This window comes from Papilio polytes, unplaced genomic scaffold (genome assembly GCF_000836215.1).
Source record: "Papilio polytes unplaced genomic scaffold, Ppol_1.0 DF822067.1, whole genome shotgun sequence".
Taxonomy (NCBI): Eukaryota; Metazoa; Arthropoda; class Insecta; order Lepidoptera; family Papilionidae; genus Papilio; species Papilio polytes.
Window position 1 is genome coordinate 5,210,507 of NW_013527137.1, and position 25,384 is coordinate 5,235,890.

Below are 25,384 nucleotides of genomic sequence, written 5' to 3' on the forward strand. Positions count from 1 at the left end.
GCAGCCACTGCTGAGGGCGCCACACGGCCCGCCCAGCGAGGACTCTAACGAGGACGGAGCCAGCACTAAAGGTAACCACACATATATCGAATAAAGCTGCCCATAACGGAAAATTCCCGCATACAAGCTACAAAACAATGCGCGTTAATATTAATACGAGTCCTCTACGCTGATTACATTATAAGCGAAGAGATTGCACTACAAATCACATTAATATTAGTGATGTTATATCGGTATTAATTACATTTAATTACAAAATTGTCCATAAACAAAATATTTAAACTAGTACAATGTCAACTATAGGTTAATGATGTGAAAATAATTTACCGCCGGTAAAATTACAAACCTAACAAACAAACAAAAAACTAAAGTGATGAATAGTAACAAATATTTATTACTCTAGCTCTAGAGAAAAATTATTTATAAACCAAGTTTATATTTTGGTCAATAAGATATTATATTTTTTAAATCTTGAAAACCTACAGTTATTTTTGAGGATTTTCTCTTATGTATTATTTAAATAAGCATTATTATCAATGAAGAATATCAAAATCCAGGAAAACTCACGATTTAAACTTTAAATGATAGATAAAATTAATTTCTTGTTACGTGTAAACGTGTAACAAAACTTCTAAAACCATCAATAAATACTTCTGGCTATTCTAGCAGTCTTTATATTTTCAGTTCTGTTCATTTTCTTTACAATAATATATGGCTTTATAAAATTACTAGCCGTTCCCGTGCGGCTTCATCCGCATGACGTTATAAAAAATTTATTTTATTGTTTACATTTGTCAAATTATCAATAGCAAATGCCATGACATGACAAACCTTAGCAATGTTGCTTTCTTGATGTTGGCAGCAACTTATGGTCTCTTTCCCACATTAGGGTTTTTATCCAAAACATTTACTCCCTAAGTTTAATGTCGCGAAAATATATCGCCTAAAGCGTGACGTAAGTGTAGGGCTTTTTATTAAAAAAAGAATTATTCAAAAATATGCTGTAATTGGTGACATCTTAGGTAACAAAGAAGTGTGTGTTTAGGCTTTATTATAATAGTATAGATGGTTATACTATTTAATAAATTTTGTTATTTAAGAATACTAAACTATTAATTTACTATGTTCTGTAGTTACCTATGAAAATACGTATAATGCTTTTAAAATATTAATTAAATAATATATTTATTTCTTAATAACCGGTATTTTTTTTTCTGTAATATTTAATTAATCCTTCATTCGTTGGCTACCTATTGATCTTAAAATTTTATCTAACTGGAATCTGGTTTATCAATTACCAACCATTTATGTAATAAATAAATGATATAAATATTATAAATGCGAAAGTTTAGATGGATGTTTGTTAGAGTTTGTAGTCTAAACTGCTGATCGGATCTCGATGAAATTTGGCATATAAGTAGTGGATAGTCTGGAAGAACACATAGGATACTTACTTTTGTTTTTTTAATTCCATGCGGACGGAGTCGCGGGTGAAATCTAATAAGATAATAATTTACTAATATAAGGTTCATGGAACAGTGCTAACTTGATTTTCTTCTTATAGATCTTTTTTAATTTCTTTTTTTTTTATAAATTCATCACAAATATTAGTGCCGAAAGTAATAAATTACTATTTAAATGTTGGTGCTCACATTTTAAAGACAATTTTATAATGCAAGGATACGGTAAGAGGCTAACTTACCGCTTAAGGCCTAAACGGTAGTATTTCCGTATATCTATATCTACATATAATAAAATTGGAGTGTCTGTTTGTAATAAAAAGAAAAATCTAGATTTCGGGAAGGTGATGTATTCTGTTGCTGACAATGAAAATCTCATTTAAAAAAGTTTTGTCTGTGTCTGTGTGTCCGTAAGCGGCGTTTATTCCGGGTAATCTCCGAAACAGCACCTTTATAGACATAGACGGGTATATTATAGGCTACTTTTTTTATCTTAATATTGCTTGGATGAAGTCGCGGGCAACAGCTAGTGTTAAAATAATTGCCATACCAGTGAAATAACACTTGAATAAAAAATCTTGTATACGGTAGCGACATCGTAATTACGATAAGTGAATGTCTCTGATGATTGTAATGTAATATTTTTAAATGTCATTTTTATACCTATAATGTGTAGTTCTGATAAGAAAAACATGTTCTTCCACGCTCGAAGTTATTACAACGTTCTTTAAATGGATATAAACTTTGTAGAGCAGTTATTTTATGGTTTTATAATATTTCTTAGTAATTATTCATTAATTTTCTTAATTATTTAAAGGTAACTTTAATAGTTCTTTTAAATTATGAATCTTATCATCTCCCCTGCCTTATCCTACTCCTGTTGGGTCGGCGCACCGGGTTTTCGTCCTCCAAATAACTCTATCATCCGTCATCTCAGTCATCACTCCCTTCTTGATCATGTCACCTTTCACGCAATCCATCCATCTCTTTCTAGGTCTACCTCTACCGGTGTACCCCTCCACCTTCATAACTAACATTCGTCTTGTTACATGCGATACATCCCTTTTCATAACATGCCCATACCACTCTAACCTAAATTTAATTAAAAATGTTAAATTATGAATCTATTTTAGGGATTTGCAATCGGCATTTTGATGGGTGATGAAATGCAAAATTAAATTTAAACGTAAAAAAATAAAAATAAAACCGATGAACGCTTTGGGAACAGTGCGTCAGAATTAACTTCGATGTGTTGTAACTAGGGATGTTATCGATATGCAACTTTGTATACAAGATAAAAATAATTTTAGGTTTTTCGGTAAAAGCCAAAGTTGCCAAGTAATAGTAGTGATTTAACTATTTTTCTAAAGGTTCTAAAAAAATACATTAAAACCACCGGTTTGAAAAATGTAAATTATAAATTTTAAGATAGCTGACGAATCGAAATCCAAAAACCAATGAAACCGAACGAATTATGTTCCTATATTGTAAACGTTTCCGACTTCTTATATCACGTTGATAAACATGTAAATGTCAATCTAAATTGAACGATCTATTACGCGTAATTGCGTTATATTGCGTCAAAACTGACAGGTAATTGACAAATGAAAAATTGGTACAGTTTTGATGAACGCGTCATTTCCTAACCGAGCGTAACGAAGCGACTCGAACTGAACTAGTATCGATAATGTTTAAATATACAGCTATACGATGACTTCACTAGCATCCAGCCAGTAACATACCGTGATAGAAGATCACATTAAAATAAAGTATTCCCACATAACTACACGAAAAGGCTTAATCAAGCGATAAGTGGCCATCATTCATAACTTAATACGCTCAAATCCAATAAGAACCGAGCCGAGGTGTTGATTTTTTATCGAAACCTTCGACAGATTAAAAATAATATCGTTGACAACAACAAATTCGAGCGTCGACGCACACACGTGTCTAGTCGTAAATTATGTTCTTAACATTATTAAGGCATTATTCCCGAATTCTCGGTCGTATTTCGTTTGAATAAATTTTTATATTAATAAGAGATGTTAAAAAAAATAAACGACAGGCAAGGTGCGAAGTCTAACGAGTGTAAAACGAATGTAAGTTATTAGTTGTGTCGGTGTGGACGCCCGCTGTGCCCCCTCTCCGCGTTACCGCGTGCCCCCCGCGCTCACAGCATGTCGATAGCCAGATTTTATCGACTCTTTTGTCGGCACTAGTTCTCTGTAGCCGAATTATGTTGTTATGTTTTGGATGACGCACGACCCACCAGATATATATTTTTTTAATTCTTTCTCGCTCTATAATGAAAATATCAATCATTTCTTTATGATATTTGAAATGTTGAAATAAAATTGGCAATTTTTCAATTGTACAAAATAGTCAAATGTTTGTAGTATTGCTTTTAAACACCAACTAAAATAAGTTCTGGAGCAATAACAAGAAAAAAATTAAAACATTGTTCGTCATGGTATTACCTACCTAGGACCTTATTAGGTCTTAACTATAATATAATAGCATAAAGGACACCGATCAATAACACTATATTGAAAATTTTCGTGCTAGGCACCAGTACACTACTTTACTACTTAATACTTACGTAGATTCTTATTCCTATAAATGATTACTCTTTAAAACTACTGAAGTAACATAAAGAACAATAATAAATACAATTTACTATTTTACAAGACTATTAGAAGTTATATTGCGTGAGGATTTTATCTTAATTTATTTCCTTATCATTGTACATATAATAAACATTGCAATATTATTAGCAATGCAAACGCTACAATGCCGCGGCGTTTTCTATCACTTGATATACGAGCTTGTTAATAATTAAATAGTTTATTAATTCGCGTGTTTACAGGACACGTATCGGAATGCTATAAAATATTTGTATTCCAATTAGTTTATTATTTATTAGTTTGTCTTTGACGTGTTTATTATGCAAAGCCTAGGTCATTGAACTATGTGGAAATAGAGCATTTTATATAACGTATTTGCTATGTAATATTTAAGACTAGGTGTTGCCCGCGACTTCGTCCGCGTGGTATTAGAAAACATACGAACTATATAAATAACAAAAATACGTATCCCTCTGGAACCGGACATTTCTCGGGGATGAACGTTATCCCATGTGTACTCCAGACTATGTTTTATATCTGTGCCAAATTTCAATAAGATATTTTGAACCGTTGCAGAATGATCGAGTAAAAATTAAAAAACTAAATTAATGAATCCCACGAGAACCCTAACTATTCCCGGGTTAAAAAGTAGCTTATGTGTTCTTCCAGACTCTGCTCTAAACCTGTGCCAAATTCCATTCTCACAAACATCCATCCATCCAAAGTAACTTTCGCATTTATAATATTTATATATTTATATGATTTATTACATGACATACTTAACAGTTATTTTAACAAATAACCATTTTTTCCCAGTACTAAGTTTAACTACGACTTAGTATTACAAAAGAGTATTTAGACAACTATATTCAAAAGCTTATCTATTTCGAAACTATCGTTTTGATTTTAGACCTTACAATAATAATAGCAAAAACATCGTTGTGTGAAACAAACGCTTGTTCAAAGTAAACAAAACTGCTCATAACAGCTAAATGGCCTAATAAACTGGTAACAAGTAAAAGAGCATCAGAGAGGGCGCTACCGTCGGGGGGGTGATGCGACGGGAAATAAATTACAAAACAACCCTCGCTTTACAAGACCGAATAGAGTTATTTTAAGGTTAACAAACACTTCTTGTATTGCTAAGATAAAATGATTATTACAAAACAGACGACTTTTAATAAAAAAAAATATACTATCATATGTAAAAATCTTAACAGCCTCTGAATAAAACGGGATAAAAATCTAGATAACAAAAAGGAATACTACGCCTGGATAATGCTCCAAAAAATGTTTTCTTTTCTATTACAGTAAAACTAAGATTTCTGGCCCAGAGATCTACTATTGCTCCTGTCGGAAAGTATGTATAACCTACATCCAAGTATGCCAAATGGTTTAAAAAGAAACATGACATAACATAGTACAAGGATCTTATGAAAAGTTTTAAATACTGATAAGAGAACGCTTGTGTTATCGTTTAGTTTGACCTAAGTTCACCGGGTCAGAGAACTTTGTCCGTCTATAATTTCAATTTTTAATTGCATTTTGAGATCACTTTGACATTGGCGTTGCAATGCATACCGGATTCAGTAGCAGATAAAATATGTTTTTACAAGTATCACATTCCATAACAAAAACATCTGATTACTACAAGTGAGAAAAGGCAGTAATAAAGAGTTAGCGATGTGGGCAAGGTGCGCGACGCGACCGCGACGTCTAATTTCAGGGCTCATTTCCCACACACCCTTTGCAAAGGGTCTCAGTCTAAATAAACCTAAGGACGGTAACTAATTTTGTTAGATGCAGCTGTTAGCTTGTTTTAGGAAATTGAAGTTAGTTTAATATTAGATATTAACATAATATAATGTCAGGGCATTTCAAAGGTAACAATATTTAGGTGAAATTTGTATTTTGTTGGTATTGTATCTTAAACATATTTATAGTAAATACAATAAATTAATACTTATTTTTTTACTTGTACTAATATAAATGAGAATGTTTAAAAGGATGGAAGCTTGTTAGAAGGTGTCTGCAGAACGATACAAAGCATCTTTATGAATTAGTCTGGAAGTACATATACCTAAAGTTTTTTTTTAATTCCGCGCGGACGGAGTATCGAATGAAAGCTATATACTGATATTACAAAGAGGAAAGATTTGTATTGATGTATGTGTTGTAATAACTCAAAAACTACTGTGGCGATTTTAAAAATTCTTCCACCGTTAGAAAGATAATTTATCTGTGAGTAACATAGGCTATATTTTTTAAATTTTAAGCGGACAAAGTCGCAACCAATATTATGTAAATGAGGTTATTTATATATAAGATTTTTAGTTGTATATGGTTTATTCGATTTACTTTTATTTTATCATGTTATTTATTTAAAACATATAGCTAATTTAGTTAATACAGTTAGGCAGTATTTAAACAGGATTTAATTAAAAAATCTGTTCCAACCAGAGCACATTAACATTTATTAAGTAATTCCCTAGATGGAGCGCAAGCTACGCGTGTCAAATCGCCCGCCGCGTGGCCCAAAACATGCATTTGTCAAATTCGAGTCGCTTTTTTACTATTTGCTTATCCCTTTACCCCTCACCCCTTCTAGGAATTGGTCACGGGAGACGTGCGCGATTTCCCGCCAATATGTCCAATAGTTTAGCGGTTTATTGGTACAGTAGTGCTGAAATTGGACCCATGGGCGTTATTTTAGGATACTCAAATCTGTCAAGGAACTTAGACGAAAGCTGAAGTGCCATAAAATATGACAGTGAATGTAATATGTGCTGAGTGACTTTAAATAAATCTAACTAATATTATAAATGCGAAAGTTTAGATGGATGGATGTTTGTTAGAGTTTGTAGCCTAAACGGCTAAACGGATCATAGTCTGGAAGAACACATAGGCAACTCACTTTTGTTTTTTTAATTCCATGCGAACGAAGTCGCGGGCGACAGCTAGTAGATATATAAATAATGTATAAATTGAAAGTACGGATAATAATAAGATTTATGAATAGTTTCATTTTAAATTTTAATTTATATTGTTCCACTTTATCCGCATTGCTGAAAACAGTCTTGGTATTTTTAGCAGAATTTAAGCTTGCAATACTTTACTTAATTTGTAGTCTAATTCACAGTTAATAAGATGGCCGAAGAATCTTATATTTATGGGAAAAGATGTCTTTAATATTATCAAAACACATTGAAATTGTTCTCATGAATTGTTTTTTTACTAGCCACGTTTTCATAAAAAACTTAATTGCCGCAAACAGCTTTGCGACCTTTGCAAGCCTATAAAAACGATAGCAATCATGATTCGCATTTTTTCCACTTTCATTAATAAACTACAAAATAATTGCTATGTGCGAATTGTAACAAATCGATTATAATCTTTGTTTCAAAACGTGGGACTGTTAGAAAAAAACGTCACCCATGTTTTTTTCCTTGTCGAAAAAAATGTCTAATAACTAATATCACGGTCGCGTATGGCGGATGAATAAATTATCGAAATTTGTTTACATATTTCCCCATGGCCGTTGCCTAATTGTAATTTAGATTAGCTATTTATTATTAGTACTTTATCTAAAAGTTAATTAATATATGAATTTATATTGAAGAAGGAAAATCATAAATTATTTTTAAACGTTACAGCGCGATATATTTTTAAAACAGTAATCAATTTATTACATGTGTGGGATTTTTTAAACTAATATAGATGAAAAATATGAGATGTCTATGGTATTTATCTAATTTTTTCCAGATAATATTATCATGGATTTTCAATATCGAAACACCTGAACTTTTATGCAAAAAATTGTCATTTCAAAGAAAAAAATCGTTTCGTAAAATTGTTTACAATATCAATCTATAGTTTTAAAGTAAAGCATTTCTACGCACAATGTTGTGTTTGTTTATTCTGGTTTAATCTGAACAACGGGAGATGTACCCGCACCATAACTAACCCCATTAAAAAGTGGCTGCAACCCTCGACAGTATTAATGTAGCATAAAATGAAGCCGTGCGTCACGCCTCGTGCCCCATGTTGACTGAGGGCGAGAGGTGGCGCTGTCGGTCAATCTGAATGCTACAATGAGCAATGACTTTTGTAATTAGGGTTTACGTTATCTAAGTGTACCGATAAATCTAATAGTGGACCTCGAACCTGAAACCAACAATCGATATTTATACTAGTGATTCTCAAAGTCCAGGTGATCCTACTGGATGACAGTAGACCCAACAGAGGACCACGAGTGCTGGAAACATAAGGTCCCACGAGTTTTGAATGAGGTTTCTAACACGAGGATCTCTTTGAGAAACGTGTGTGATCGACTGAAATGTAATAAATCAATATATATTTCTCTTAATTTTCTCCACACCAGCAAATGTAAAAATCTGTAAGAAACACTATTTAAAATTATTTTCTGTAGATAATTTACACTGCATGATATGTATTTTTTATGTAAAATTGACCAACTTTATGTAACAATCTAAGCACTTAATCCATTTGCATTCCTTAAACGTCGTACCGTTACTCAATTTGTATTTTACTAGCTTTCGCCCGCGACTCTGTCCGCGTGGAATTAAAAAAAGTGAGTAGCCTATATATTGTTCCAGACCATCCTCTACGAATATGCCAAATTTCATCGGTATCCGTTTAGTTTTTTAGGCTACAAACTCTAACATCCATCCGTCCATCTAAACTTTCGCATTTATATTAGTAAGATTTCAAATAGTTAGATTACTAAACTAAATGTTGCTTATAAACAAATTTTATAATACCATGTTGTGGTATACTTATAATTGTTAGTTACACGCGAGCAGCGCGGTCCCCCTTGCCCAGATTTATCCCTCCCTAGGGACTCTACCGACATTGTTATAAACTCCTAGACAGATTATCCATTACTCATGACATTCGTAGACTTGTGACCTTCATTTATTATTATTAAAAGTTTAGTTAATATTAATAAACGGTAGGTATCATTTCTAATTGTATTTTAAAGCTTATAAAATTTATGAAATATTGCAATAGGCTTGAGACAATCACTTGTCAACAATTTAAAGAAATATGTGTTATCAGGTTTTTATCGGAATCTTACTACTACTAAAAATGCTGAAGTTTAGATGGATGTTTGTTAGAGTTTGTTACCTTACTGCTCAACGGATTTTGATGAAAATTTGCATGGGTGGGATTCGGATAGAGGCTTCTTTTGTTTTCTTATCATGCATTGGAGTCGCAGGCAAATGCTAGGGTATAAAGGGTAAACCAAATACAAGTGTATTTTGTTTACGGTATTGTGTTTTGGGTATCTACGAGTATATCTGTACTAATATTATATTTTTTTTATATATTGAAATAAGTCAAAAACTACTGGGCCGATTTTAAAAATTCTTTCACCGTTAGAAAGGTTTATTTACCTGTATGTGACATAGCCTATTTTATAATTTCACGCGGACGAAGTCGCAAGCAACAGCTAGTTATAAAATAACATCTTTCTAGAGGTGACGTGATCAAATCTCGTTGTAATGAATACAGGGTGAAACAAAGTGCGCTTCGTTGAGTTATAGTTCCTGAGGGAACATCGGTATGGCGACGAGAAAGTAATATTGAAATTTAAACAAAAGTATAGTGTTACATATTAAAGATGCGTCTAGTCCTAGGCTTATCCTTTAAATGTCCTGGATAGGAGGAAAGATTACGCTTGTGACGACCGATTACTGAAACGAATGTTAAATAAATAAATACGCCGCTTGTAAGTCAAAATTTTAATAGAACTTATCGTTTAAGATTGACTTATCATTTAAGAAGCTATTATGTATAAATGTCGTTTCAGTGACGGTCTGCATATAGTTTTATTGCATAAAATGAATAGTCATGTAAAGTAAAAGTTACGTCATATTTTTTTCATAAAATAAGGAAAATTTTCATTGGATTGTTGTTTGTAATCACGAGAAAATGTATACGTATAGCTATTGGTATTGCATATGTTAGAATATTAAGTTATAACTTAATGATACGTACTTAGCATTAGTGATGAAAGGCGGTATCTCGAGCTAATCATAGCCAACCATCACTCACAATGCAATACGCGGCAAATGAGCTGTCAATGTAGACGATACAAGGGAATTTCCCGCATTTCAAACGTCGTTTGTTACATATCGCCACAGATTATAACTAAATTATGTGATGACGTTAACAGATGATTAAAAAATGATTATAGTCTGACCAGTTAAAAAACATTCGCAAATTGCGGAAAAATACGGAACTAACTTCTTTGCGTGCATTTGAATTTAAAAATAGAACACCCAGGCAAAATTTTCATATTCTTAGGTTACATTGTACACAATCAGAGTATGTTTTCTATTGCATTATTCGGATTCAATTAAATGTATTTCATGCAACAATACGTTTTGCATGGAATCCGTTGGCAGCACGAGACATTAAATAAATTCAATTAGGTCGAGACGTCTGCACTTCTTGGAAGCACTCGGTGCACTGAATTCATAATGAACCCACTTTTCTTTCCGATGTCTTCATCGATCCGATCAGGGACGGACTCGAACATTTTAATTTTGTTGACACACAAAGTTGCGTTGCCCTTTTTATTTTAATTAAAGCATTTTAACATTAGTCCAAACTAATTAATGATAAAAAAATATTATAGACAACTTAAAACGACTTATTTTGTGAATTCCATGAAAATAAAATAATGTTTGCGATGATTGAGTTAACATTCTTAATAATAATTGAAGCAATGGAATCCGAATTTACAGCAATTATTCACTTTTGTCCTCATTTATTCACCCAAAGTTCGTCCCTGGTAGGCGTGTCAGGCCTGACAGCGAGTCACCCATTTTAAGTCAAAATTATGACTTTATTATTGGCGGTTGGTTCGGAAATTAATTTCCCGGGATCGAGAGTAAATTACAAGCGGTCACCACACGCCTCGTCAGGTTTTTAGGAATCTGCGCTTCGGAGAGGTAATCATTTTTAATTCTGTACCCTGATGTTTACATAAGTGTCTTCAATACGGTAAAAAAAAGGGTTAATTGCATCAAATTTGCTACATTGTTGATGTGTATATTTTAAAAATTATTGTTTGGATAACATGATTGTCCTTATTTTCCGGTTTAATCGATTTAATAAGTATGAGAGTGCTGTACAATTCGTTTTCCTTACCTTTGTGTGATGGACGATGAAGGGCATTTTTTTCTTATCAATCAAAACCGCAGATTGTGATAATTTTTATTATCTTTTTGTTAGTAGTAATTTATCCCTAACTGTTTAAAATTCACAGCATTTTATTATAATTGTAGATTATTTGCTTCGTAACTAAAAATAGATTTCAATCATAGTCATAATATTTTATTGCCTTTTTCATTAAAGAAGTAAAAAAAAATAACTTTGTCATTATATTGCACATTATACATTCAAGGTGTCTTTACGAGTTCTGTGCATTTAACTAAAGTGTTATTAATTCAACGAGACGTAAAACTCTTTAGTAAAAATAAAAATAATTGGTACTGAGGACACGTCGCCATTAAACATCGTATAGTTCGCTTCGAGGAGGCTATAAAACCGATTTTCCGAAATAGTGGTGCACCAAGAACCGTAATTATCGGCCACTAGTGTGAACATTGCCGATACATGATTATCGGTTAAAGTTGAGCTGTGTACACACTAGTAGTAATTTTTTAAACAACGATACATCATTATCGATAAAATTTCAACGGGATTTAAAGACATTTTGATGCCCTATCGGGTATTGATTCTGAGAATAACATCTTGATTGAGCAATTCAACGAGATACAAGTTGGTCCATCACAAGAACCTTTTTTAAACTCACAAGAAATACGTATGTCTGTTCCATAGCGACATTTTGTGGCAGAAATTAGTTGAGTTTAAAGTATGAAGTCTCAGACTCATCTGGTTCGTCTCATGGAAGTACAACTAGAACAGGAATGAAATCTTCCAAAATTGAAACCTCAACAATTGTACCTTTTATCCCTTTCTGGCGATGGTGACTATGTTAAATATAATTTAAGGACATTTATTACAAAAAATCTTGTTTTTATGTCAACAGATTATTGCTTCAGATGGATTTTATTATTCATTTTAATGTATTTAACAAAAACAATACAAATTACATAATTTTAAATAAGACATTGCTAAAAAAACATAATTGTTAAGTTTATACCTCAAACTTTTATTCCTTATATCCTAAATATGAAATGAAAACAAAGTTATTTTATAGAGAAAGGAATATATAAATGCACAAATGTATAAATTCTATTCTGTGTTCTGTGTGTGTATGATATGTGTTTAAGTTTCCATGGTTCGTATTCTTCCCTAATTGTCATAGAGTAAGGAATTGAGTTTCTTTGTATATTAGTCAATATTATTATCTCTGAACAAACTCTTCCCATTGGATAATAAAATGACAAATAACAGTAATCAAAAGACTCGCAAATAAAGATCTGTATCGCTCAATAAAAGCAATAAACTGCAAGCAATTTGTTAGGCGAGCAGTTTATCAATTCCCTTGTACTGTCATGTAATGGATTTATGACAGGCAGAATGCGATTGCCTTTATTGAATAGCTGCGTTGCACTCCGGGTGATGCGGGACACGATAACGCGAATTACACAATCAAATATTATCCTACCAATGCTAATTAAAGAATAATCTGTAAATATTTTATTTTTGCGGTAACAGATTATCACTATTTGTAGCGGGGAATCTTTAAAAGTTGATTAACTTCTAAACAAGATTTAGAAATATCATAACCAATTTTTTTAACCCACACAATATGCGATTAGAATGACGTCATATCCTTTAAAATCAATGAAGCTAAACTTTTATTTTGTAGATTGTGTAACCTTGTTTATGCTACAAAAAAAAACAAAAGAAAAGTGTAAAACACCTTCTTGTCATATCAACTAAATTCTATCCATAAACATTTACCCAAAACAACAGAAAAATAAATAAAAATAACAATAAAAACTTCCGTGCGGTATGTTGTATAAAACAGAGTAGAAATATTAACTGCACGGAATTTATTAGCCGCGTTATACAACCCTCAAATAGATACTTAGTGAGTCCTCCCGAAGCCCCCCCTCCCCGTCCCTGGTGACATTAAAACATTGAGCAGGCTGGCTAAATTAAAGCGCGCCAAAACTGTTGTCTGTGGGCCCAAGGCGATCGTTTGTTTTAATACAATAACCTCGCTCATCTCTCTCACTCCTTTCATTATGGTGATACGTCTCTCTCGCTCTAGCATGCGTGATTTAATCTTTTCTCTTAAGGCGACATCGCAACTTATTGATATAGTGAGAAAGGCTGTCGTTTCCTCACAACTTAGTTAATTGAGTTTAATATATGGCTTTATGATTAACTGTTATAGAAATAACAGTTTGTTACGTCATGTAAAGATGTGTGTCATGTCATTGTGACATAATTAGGGATGGGAATCGAAAATCGAAATACTTAATTTTTTATCGATATAAATGATTTCCTGGTCATTTTAGTATGTGAAACGATATAATTTTTAGGTAGGTTCGTTAATTATGACGGTTAGAAAAACATATTTTTGATTATTGTTATAGATGTTTTTATGAGTAATTACAATCTAAAAACACTTTAGATAAATTGAAAGCAACAAAATAATATACTCAGCACAACAGAAGCGCGCTTCTCTTAATCACTTCTAATTTATTTTGCTCTAAAGTCAAAGTGGGTAATTTATGGCCGTCCCTTTCCAACCCCTAACTGAAAGCGGTCGTACCGTCTCGTTCTCTCGGGGCCATTTTTAATTAAAATCACCCAGAGAAAATTAGAAATTATATTCTATTTTACAAAAACTTGTTCTGACGCTTTGTTAGAGATTATCTCTTTTTTATGAGCCCCCAGCCGCGGCTTTGTTTTAACGGCCGAGGAATTGTCTAAATGGAGTTTTGTTGACTGCCGAAGTCTTTTACGATTATGTCTTGTTCATTTCAATCGATTGAGAATATTCTCGGTTTTGTGATGGCGATATCTTAATTTGAACTTGTGAATTGATTAGGGAAAATACCTTTTACCAAAATTAGCTATTTGTTCTTTATTAAATGTCTGTATAATTTTGCAATATGGATTTTTTAATATATCGGCAACTATTTTTTTTTAAAACATGTTTTCCACCATTTATCCGACATCCTAGACTAAAAAAACTCAAACTGTCAATTCGAATCATAGACAATGTAATGTATCATAGACAAACGTTTGCACCAGGTGGCGTTGGCGACGACGACGGCGACAGCGGCAAACGGCGGAGGTCGCGTACCAACTTCAACTCATGGCAGCTAGAGGAGCTGGAACGAGCTTTCCTTGCCTCCCATTACCCTGATGTCTTTATGAGAGAAGCACTCGCTATGAGACTCGATTTGAAAGAGAGTCGAGTTGCGGTAAGTTCATATAACATTTAAAATTATACAGTTACTAGCTTTCGCCCGAGACTCCGTCCGCGTGGAATTTAAAAAAAAAACAAAAGTGTGTTCTTCCAGACTATCATCTACGTCAATGCGAAATTTAATCGACATACATTCAGCCAAGGCTACAAACTATACCAGACATCCTTTCATCCACATTTAAACTTTCGCATTTACATCTAACTAGCTGTTCCCGTGCGGCTTTATCCGCATGAAATTATGAACATTATTTAATTGTTTACATTTGTCAAATTATCAACAGCAAATGTCAAAATGACATGACATGACAAACCTTGGCAATCTTGCTTCCTTGATGTTGGCAGCAGCTTATGGTCTCTTTCCCACATAAGGTTTTTTATCTAAAATATTTACCCCCTAAGTTTATTGACGTTAAAACATATAGCCTAAAGCGTGACGTAAGTGTAGGACTTTTTATTAAAAAAAGAAATTTTAACATACTGTGATTGCTGACATCTTACGCAACAAAGAAGTGTATGTTTATTTATAATATATTAGTATAGATATTACTTTAGAATTACATATAAATTTAGATTATGTTAGGAAAGGTGATGCATAGGTCTTCCTCTTTCCGTATAAATTATGCGTCTGCTTTCCTAACTTTACCAGAATTGACTGCTTGCTTGTGCCCTATTGTGTCTATACTTTTATTATATTTATTTTTATGCAATCTACAATCATCAAAAGCTATTTTACGACTAAAATATAAAGAATTTATGAAGTGTAGACCCGTAAAAAGATGTAATAACTATTCGTTTACGGTAAATTTCTTACATGAATTAGCACGAACAGGAAACACGTATTAAATAGGAACATAAAGTTATAACGGTGAAACAATGCGTTTATCCTTTGCTCGGGGTTATTATAATTATATTTAGACCGACTTGTGAAGGGAGTTGGTGCTAATTTTCACGCCTAACGTCTTAATTCTTGACGTAACTAATTTAAATTTTTACTACCACTATGGACGGTTATACCCTTTGATGGCAATCTTTTAATACTTACTATGAATATTTCATGTTTCTTAAAATTTATACCAGGACTATCTTACTAATATTATAAATGCAAAAGTTTAGATGGATGGATGTTTGTTAGAGTTTGTGGTCTAAACGGCTGAACAGATCTCGATGAAATTTGGCATAGACGTAGAGGACAGTTTGAAAGAACACATAGGCTACTCACTTTTGTTTTTTTTTTAATTACACGCGGGCGGAGTCGCAGGCGAAAGCTAGTACGATCATATAAACCAAATGTTTTAAAGGATTACAATTTTTGGAAATAAATAGAAAAGAGAATCTGAGAAAAGAAAGTAATGGATATAAATTCGAAATTTTATACGGATCGATTTTTGTTAAAAATTTCGAATTCATCTATTTCAACGGAATTTGCTATACAGAACAATATCTGGGACACATAGTACTTTTTAAATTTCGCGCGGACATAGTCTCGGGCAAAAACTAGTATCACTAATATTGAAATACGCCTTGTTATAGTTGCAAAATCTTCTATTAGTGTAGTCGGAAGGTTATAAACTATACAGAATTTCTACTGTTATAGCCAATAACCATATACATAGACATTTTATCCAAAATGCACTTTTTAAAAGCGTCTTATAAAAAAAATATTTCATTGATTTATATGATAAAGGTATATCGGAGCACATAAGTGCGGTCTTCGGTTTCCGTTCAATATAAATGAGGGACGTTTTCCCTTATTTTCCCGGACCTTCCCGGGCTAAGCGGCCATCGGGGACCCTTGGGTAGTCAAGCAACTTTTTATATAAGCTTTAGGAAATGGAATACTCGACCTTAGATAATGCGACTTTCAATGGAGACGGTTTCTTTTAACACAAATAATGTAACTGAAAAAATATGTTCTGGAAAATAATTCACCATTGGAATTGATTATTTTACGTTTGACAAGTATATTAGAATCTAGTTCAAAACTCGTCACAATAAATGTAAAAAATTAAAGGTTTTAAAATGCAAATACGAAGGGCGCACACACCTTGACTAAACTGTTTAGTCACTCTTTGATTCCTATAAGCTAATATGGAGGTGCGCTCACTATTCGATTTTTTTTTAAACTAAACAGTTAAATTGGCTGCGAAACAATCGACAATCGCATAACAGTTGTGCAACTGTTTAGTCATAAATAAGCCCGCGCTCTTAGTGACACCTTGAATATTCTTAGTGCAAAAATGTGACCAACCTTAACGTATAAAATATGGCATCGTATACAGACCATTGAATTCTCAATTTTTAATATTCCAATGTTGCCAGAGTCAGCCGCTCGATTTAGCCTTTGATTTATATTCGTTAATAAAAGCCTTTTGGAGTCGCTCCAACAGCTTAATATAATTGAAAAATTGCACGAAGCTTGGCTTTGCTCTTAATTGCTAGATTGCCATTCCATTGAAATGCTATCAAAGAATTGAATTTAAGTTTCAGTTAAATTCGTGTGTAATCTTTAACGAATGGGTGTCAATTAATTTGTTTAGAGTAGGTTTTCACTGAATTTCACATGTATATTTCACCTTCTGCTCTCTTTTGAAAAACCTAGAGTTATTCGAAATAATGAAACAAGTTTTCATCGATCGTTATCGATTTTTTTTTCCAATCGTTCGATCTTGACTAATGAAACTTTAAAAAAATTTCTTTTCACTAAAGGATTTTTTGAACCGTATTATTGAGTAGAGATAAAAGCAGGTTGTGAACTTAATAAGTATGTGTATTTTATCAAATGTTCATATTGTAGTGAAACAAATCCGTTTCTATAATAAGATCGTCCGCGATCGTATCCGGCTCTTATCGGCGCATCGCGCTGCGAGAGACAGACTACCCTAATAGTTGGTATAAATCAAAAGATTGCAATCTCGCCGGCACCCCTGGGATGCGAGCGAGACGGCACGATTGAATAGCATAGATTTAAATGGCAGGGTCAGATAGGGACGGCTGCAGGTCTATCCGCTCCGACGTCGATCTCGCAGCTCGAACCACGTCACAATTCGATTACAGCTCAATAAAGTTAAAGTGACTTGTTTGCGTCTGTAAAGTGGATTTTTTCCTCTCTCTCTGATTTCTCTATTTTCTGTCGTGCGTTCAAGGACTGTGTCCTCGCGAGATTGAACAAGTTTTATCGTTTAATGCTTTTTATACGTATATGTGAAGTAGAGAATTTCCAGACGTTCTTGATCACACTGTATAAGTAGTATGGAAATTTGTGTTAGATTTATTTCAAAGAAAATTCGTATGAGAAAATTTAAGGTAGCAAAAGCACGAAGGGGTCTAAGGTACGGTCGTTAAAACCTCATTCTTTACCCGAAAGTAGCTTATTCTAATCTAATTTCATCCCCGCTCGAGTCGAAACTTACGAAAACGGGCGCGCCTCGAGCGTCGAAGTATATCGACTTCATTTTAAAATTCATAGCATAAAATTTACATTTATATGCCAATTTCATTCCCTAACAGGGCGTCGGCGGTCGCACGCACACATCAGTATTCCTTACACATCCGGCGTCGGCTGGTTACACCCCCCTAAGGAAAAAAAAAGAAAAATAGAAAAGGCGCAACGTTCCCCACTCGAGAAAAAACCGCGATGTTTAAATATGGAACACTAAATGGAACGCTTAGGCGACAAAATGCGGATAGAATATAAAATTTAAAGAGCCTTCCCTCCCTCTCTGTCTTACACTTAGAGCGCTTGTTGTCCTCTCCCTCTGTGAGCAGCCATCAAACATGAGCCGGCTTTACCGCCCTAGGCTTAGCGGTAAAAGATAGACAGCCCGTTCTTAGGGTTGTCATCTTAGAAATAAAAATATATTTTATTTGAGATCTACTTGTGTTTGAAATTTAGCTGTACGGTTTATTCAATCTTAAATCGAAATTGATACTAATATTATCTTTGCCCAACATATTTTATATATTATATATACGTAGAGTTTTTTTTCTTAAGTGATCGGTTTTGCCAGAACCTTCTTTACTTTCAGGTGCTCAATACAATTATCAACAATAAGTTGTAAAAATGCTATCTATTTTACGTTTAAAAAAAGATAATTAACTAAAACATGTAAATAATTAATTAGAAGTAATTATTGAATAAAAGACATTTAAACAAAGATATAGGTATCATATAGTTTTATTGTAGATAATCTGTGCGTAAACTCCGAGAGAAAATCCGCTACAGTTTCGATAAACAGGAAAAAGGGAAATCGTTGTTTCCCCAACAAAGGGGATGTAAGTACATACCTAAATAGAAGTAAATGTATCGCTACAACATCGGTGAGGGTCGTGGTCTTATTTACACCATTCGTAACATAGCTTAGGTTGACATACTTTTTAAAGAAAATTGAGACTCTTCCCAAATAAAAGTAAAAAGTATAAAAGTAAAGTTTTACTTCGTTATAAATATTAATGATTGTTAAAGGATATATATAATCTGTTGTTTTTATTCGGAATGCAACTTGACTTGTAAATTACACATAAGACGTAGATAAAATCTTGACAATTCCTTTAGTCCTTTACAACAAAAACATCAACCTAACAAAGCGTTATCTGCAAGAAAAATTTATATTAATGTATAGACCTCTATTAATATATTTTTTTAATGAATTAACGAATTTATAAACAATAGCAATTACTGTAAAATATTTAAACATTCAGGAATATAATAGGTATAATATACCACATCATGGTAACCCTATCAAGTGTCAATTGTGTACACGATACGATTTTCGCGAATCGTTTTCGTATGAATTTCATTACGTCGCGGTTGGCTTTAAGTAGGCAATTCAGCGGAACAAATCACATAGATTTGGGAACTTCTTGTTTTTCTTATAAAATGCTATTATAATAAAACTTAAGCTAAGATATTCTCATGTAATCTAAAAAAAAACTTATATCAAGCAACACATTGCACTTATACGCAATATTACAATTTTAAATACGTATTACTTATACGTTTTACTCTATAAAATAAATCAATCAAAACTTACTTAAACTTTAATAACTTTTGTGGCCGCAGATACAGGCTGTTCCAGAAATCGTGTAAATCACATTTCGGCAAAGTTGGGAAGCCGACAAGTAAAACATCGGCGCCTCCCTCGGGAGCGGGGTATTAATGACTCGGGGGTGGGGTGGGGTCAGGGGGTGGCGATATACGTGGCTCATTAAAAGAGGGAACAACCCACCGATGGCTATTACCGGCCAGTGCGATCCTATTCCGCAATCAATGTGTTTCGATTAGAAGAGAGACGAATGCGTTTGATTAAAACTGATTTGTTTTCATCTTCCTTTTATGTTTAACAGTATTTATTAAAATATACATTTGAAATCATCCAATCCGGTAATAATAATGAAGTAACGGCTCGTACCGAGGCTCCTGAGGGAGTCTTCGAGTTTAGTTACTTATAAACGAGGTTTAGGCTAAGCGCCATCAGAGCTCGGTGAATCTGTAAATGCCACTTCAAGGTAAACAGTGGCCATTCAGTCACAAAAAAAAATCTGAAACCACAGTATGAAGATGAACAAGTCTTAATATTGCTAAGAGTTCATCAACCAACCAACTAGACCGGGAACTCAGAATCTACGAAGTAAGTGAGGATATTCTAACTGCAACAGTAATTATTTAGTCTAACTACATTATATTGTTTAGTCCACAATAGCCGTTCTTAATAAAGTTTTTTATTACTTGAATAAACAAATCGTCTGATAAATTATTATCTATATTTTCTTGTAAATACACATTTTAATAAGTTTTTATTGCCGTCGTTTGATATGAACAACCAATAAACCATAATATTAGTTTTTATGTTGCTTGTTTAATGTCTTTTGCGTACATTAAAAATAAAACATAGTAATTTATATAGATTTAATATACCAATTATACTGTATCTAAGTATTTTAAATCAAAACATTAGTTATACAGAAGGAAAGTCGTAAAATCCAATAATGATTGAACGCAATCTGTTCTAAAGAAATATGAACATCAATTACATATGTTTTTATTTTTCATTGTATTACTAAATCTATATCTGTACTCATATTATAAAGAGGAAAGATTTGTTATTTTTGTATGTATTGAAACAACTCAAAAACTACTGGGCCGATTTTAAAAATTCTTTCAACGTCAGAAAGGTAATTTATCTGTTAGTAACATAGGCTACATGTTTTAATTACATGCGGGCGAAGTCGCGAGCAACAGCTAGTTAATTATACAATTGGTATGTCTGTGTGTAATATAAATAAAAATCGTAATTCGTACATATGATTTTGTCCGACTTGTAACGAAAAACCAATTTTATTTGTCCGTCTTTAAGTCCATTTTTGTTCCTAGTAGTCTGCGTCTGGACTGGACTGGGTTTTTACTGGATTACATCTTGTATGCGGTACTTACTTAGGCTTAATTTATTAATATATTACTTAGGCTTGTTTAATTCCAAGATGACCAAGTCAAAAGCAACAGCTAACCTTAGTTCTTTCTAATAATATAAATGTGAAAGTTTAGATAGATGTTTGTTAGAGTTTTTAGCATATACGGCTGAACGGAAATCGATGAAATTTGGCACAGATGTAGAGTACAGTCTGGAAGAACTCATTGGCTACTTAGTTTTGTTTTTTTATTTTCACGCGGATCAAGTCGAGGGCAAAACCTTGTATTCTATAATGTATACAGTGTTTATTGTATAAGTTTTACATGTTACTTACGCAAACACTATTAATTTAATCATTAATTAGAGGCGAACAAATCGATTTCTTAACATGATTAATGTACGAAATAGAATTGTAATTATTTACTATTGACAATTCGTCACGAGCTACATTGTTCGTTAAAATGAAAGGAGAGATGTTAGGTAATTTGTTATTATTAAAATGATTGCGAAGTGTTCATGAAAATATTATTTAAAGTAACTTGATAAGGTACAGTCAGCTTCATACACTTAGTACATTTACAAAGCTTCAGAAACTTGTATACACCTTCGATTTCAAAAATGTCGATGACAAATCCGTCTGTGTGCGACTAATGTTACAGGCTTTTTAGACTTCTGTATTTTGAAACCGAAAGCTTAAAAATGTTTGTAAATTTATAGGTAGTAACTGTGCAGCTGACTGTACTGACAGTGTTACGAATACAAATATATTTAAATTGAATAATGAATAAAAAATGTCGCAATAAATTGAATCAATTATACTTTCATTACTAGTGTTATAAATGTGAAAGTTTAGATAGATGGTTGTTTGAGTTTGTAGCATAAACGGCTGCACGGATTTCGATAAAATTTGGTATAGATGTAGAGAATATTCTGAAAGAACACATAGGGTAGGGTACTCCTTTCGTTTCTTTTATTCCACGAGGACGGAGGCGCGGGCGAAAGCTAGTATTAAATAATGCGTCACAAGTTTTAATAAGTACAATTCTATCAACTAAACATTTCTGTCGCGATTTAATAGTTTTAAAGATCTTCATTACTTATAAAATTAATTTTCTTTCATCATTATCAAATTCAATAAAAACGATCAGGCCGTCGATAAACAGTAAAAAGAAACAAAAACGAAACCATAACTGTCAGCGTTTAATTTTAATGTTCTATGAATTTAATTGCCTTCAGAAATGCCGACATCACAAAAAATGAAAATGTCATAATAAAAATTTATTAAATTAATCCAAATTAATCCAAAAGCGGGGGCATCGTTAAATGTATCCTTTGCTATAAAACGCGATGGGTCGCTCGTAAAATTATGTCTCGCACATGTTCCTTGAACTGTTACGAAATTATAGGGAATCGCTGGTTTTCTTTTTTTTTCCGTTGAATGCTTTATCTGTGTAACTGCCAGTATGGGGACGATTGTATTTTTTTTTGAACTGCGTTTTGACATTTATGGAATGTTATTGTCGCGTCATCTATTGATGAGTAGCGGAATTAATATTTATCTAATATTCGAGCTGCTTCTAGAATTTTCTATTTATTAACTATTTATTGTTTCGTCAACATACATATCTACGCCAGAAAATGATAAGCTTTTGTTTATAAAAACATTGGCTCTTACGTTTTCTTTACTGGCTTAGTGTAATTGGCAACACTGCCTATTGTATGACAGATTTAGCTGATCTGAATTATAAGATTATTTGTAATTCACCGGCGTGAAATTAAAAAAAAACACAGCTTATGTTACTCCCTGACAACATAGCTTTTTAATGGTGGAAGAAAGAAATCGGCCCATAATTTTTGTGTTATTTCAATACATGCAAAAATACAAATCTTTCCTATTTACAATATTAGTATAGATATTATTATTTCTTCAATATACGCCAAGAAATGTTAAGCTTTTGTTCATATCGACATTAGCTCTTACCATTCTTATTAACTGGCTTAAGTGTGATTTTTGAAATTGCTTACCATATGGCAGATACTATAGCTAACCTATAAAATTATTTGTGCTAAAACTGATTGGTTAAAACAATAAAATTTTTCCTGTTAGTGACATCCCTACACTGATGTCACTGTCATCGCGATCCTTGCCATATCAGATTAAATGCAAAGTGCCGGCATGTCTTGTAGAGGGCGCGGCTGTGCGACGAATGCGCGCGCACGATCCCCGACATTAGCATGCCCATACGTCGGTGCAATCAAATTTTACGTCTCAATCCGACTCTGCTTTGCATACTCGGGTGTATCTTAATGCGTTTTTATTAACGCCCTCTAAGAGCTTCGCCGACTTGTATAATGTCACGGATAGATCTTTACGGAGTTATTAATTAATATAACATTATAACTGCCGTATTTAGAAACCTGGTTAGTTGGTTACTAGGGGGTTGTTTTTGACCGACTTCCCAAAAGAAGGAGGTACTCAATTCGTCTGTATGTTTTTTTTTATTTTTTTTTAAATCAAAGTAATTAGATAGCCTAATGGTTTTGGGTACGCATTACCGATCTTGCGATCGAGGGTTCGAAACCCGCCATTTAACTATTGTCATGAACCATATCCTAGCACAAGCCTAGAGCCTAGTTAGAATGGTTAAAGGAAATATTAGTAAATATACACAAAGTAAATATTATATAAAAAAAGAAAAATGAGAAAGATGAACAGATGAAAAAATCTTCAACTTTCTCGTCGAAACATTTCCTTTAGCTTGCATTCTATGAAGTCTTCAAAACAATATTGAGACTCGAGTCTCTTATCTGTTTAAAAAATAAATGATCATACAATATTTGTGTTCCAACAGGTATGGTTCCAAAACCGTCGCGCGAAGTGGCGTAAGAAGGAGCACACAAAGAAGGGTCCAGGGCGGCCGGCGCACAACGCGCACCCACAGTCCTGCTCCGGGGAGCCTATACCCCCGCATGAACTGCGCGCCCGCGAGAGGTGAACCACTTGCACATAAACTATCGCATTATATGACTGGAATCATCTTGTTTTAGTAAATTACACTAAAATCAATTTCTACTATTTCAACTAAAATTTAAGTTCAGCTAGATAGTTAATGTAAACGTAAAATAGTGATTATTTTACGTTTTTTCATGTACCATACAAGTTCATATTTCGCTGCCCATAGTTAAGCGCGTTTAGTGGCTAAACATTGTTGAGATTGTTTGTCATCCATAATCAGTGAAAGATAAGAACATGAATGGCTCGATTAAACTCGCCTAACGTAGGCACTCCACTTCTATGGTATTAATATGAGATTCTATACTTATTAGGCCCTATTTTACCACCAGGGCGCGAAGAAGAAAGAAACTGGCAAAAGCGCTAGAGAGACAAGCAAGGAAACTACGAGCTAAAGGTATCGCAGTTGACTTGGAAGCTTTAAAAGCGGAGTATTTGGCACAACACAGAAATAGCGGCTTGTATTCCGATTCTGATGGCGACGTGGAAGGTGAGGACAGCATGATCGATGTAGTTGGAGGAGATTCCTGTCATGACTCCGGACCCGAAGACTTCTCTCTATCAGGAAGACTGCGAGCACCGTCTGGAGGAGATGCTATCAACAATTCCGACAGTTCAACATCGGACGCTCATTCGGGACGTAACTTCAGTCCGATACCAGAACCGCAACCGTCTTTCTTCAAGCAATTCGGTGCGAGTGGAGCCAGCTTCGAGAAATTCGACTTCGATTCTGGCAGAGCTGTCTCCTTAGACCTGAGCGGTACGGGCACAGCTACGGAACAAGACATGTCGAGAAACGGGGGAACAAGAAAACATAATCCATTTAGCATAGAATCGTTGCTTAATACGTGAAAGTGACTATAGAATTAGATTTATGCTACAGAGGCTCTCCGATTTTTATTAACATCAAACAGGCATTATTGGAACGTTCCTTTGCTTTAAATATAATTATGGTACATCACTAGTGCTTCGGTAAAGACTATTAGGTACCAGTTAACATATCCAGTGTGAATATTAGTTGTAGGAGTTTTGTAATATATAGATCGTAGTGTAAATAGCGTCTCTCCGTATTTATTTCCGTCTTGTATGTTACATTGATTGTTTTATTTTATTTGGGGGCAATAATATTTTTTGTTGAACTTACTATAATTTATTTTCTTTAATACTTATAGATTTTTTATTGTTATTTTTTTAACCAAATTATTATAATATTCCATAATTAATATTGGTACATATTGAAATGATTTGAAAATTGCGTAACGAATTTCTTTACAAATAATACAAAGCAAATATGACGACGCAAATACAATCAGTTATTATTCTGAAAAGAAATACAATCTTGCGTCGTAAAAGTAAAGTAATTAATGGATGCAAAACGCGCGACCGCCGATAAGACGGCCAATTAGAGGAAAACAATATGGCGGGCCGGTTTA

At 33.5% G+C, this 25,384-nt stretch overlaps 1 protein-coding gene across 1 annotated transcript in view; it reads left to right on the forward strand.

Annotated features, from left to right (window-relative positions):
- Positions 1-25,072, forward strand: part of LOC106106876 (homeobox protein unc-4) — a 25,863-nt gene extending 791 nt beyond the window's left edge. Inside the window, exons 2-5 of the mRNA XM_013287536.1 lie at positions 5-71; positions 14,354-14,526; positions 23,791-23,930; positions 24,284-25,072. Coding sequence (XP_013142990.1) covers positions 5-71; positions 14,354-14,526; positions 23,791-23,930; positions 24,284-24,803 — 900 coding nt within the window. The 3' untranslated portion in view covers positions 24,804-25,072. The remainder of the gene's footprint in view (positions 1-4; positions 72-14,353; positions 14,527-23,790; positions 23,931-24,283) is intronic.
- The last annotated feature ends 312 nt before the right edge of the window (positions 25,073-25,384 follow it).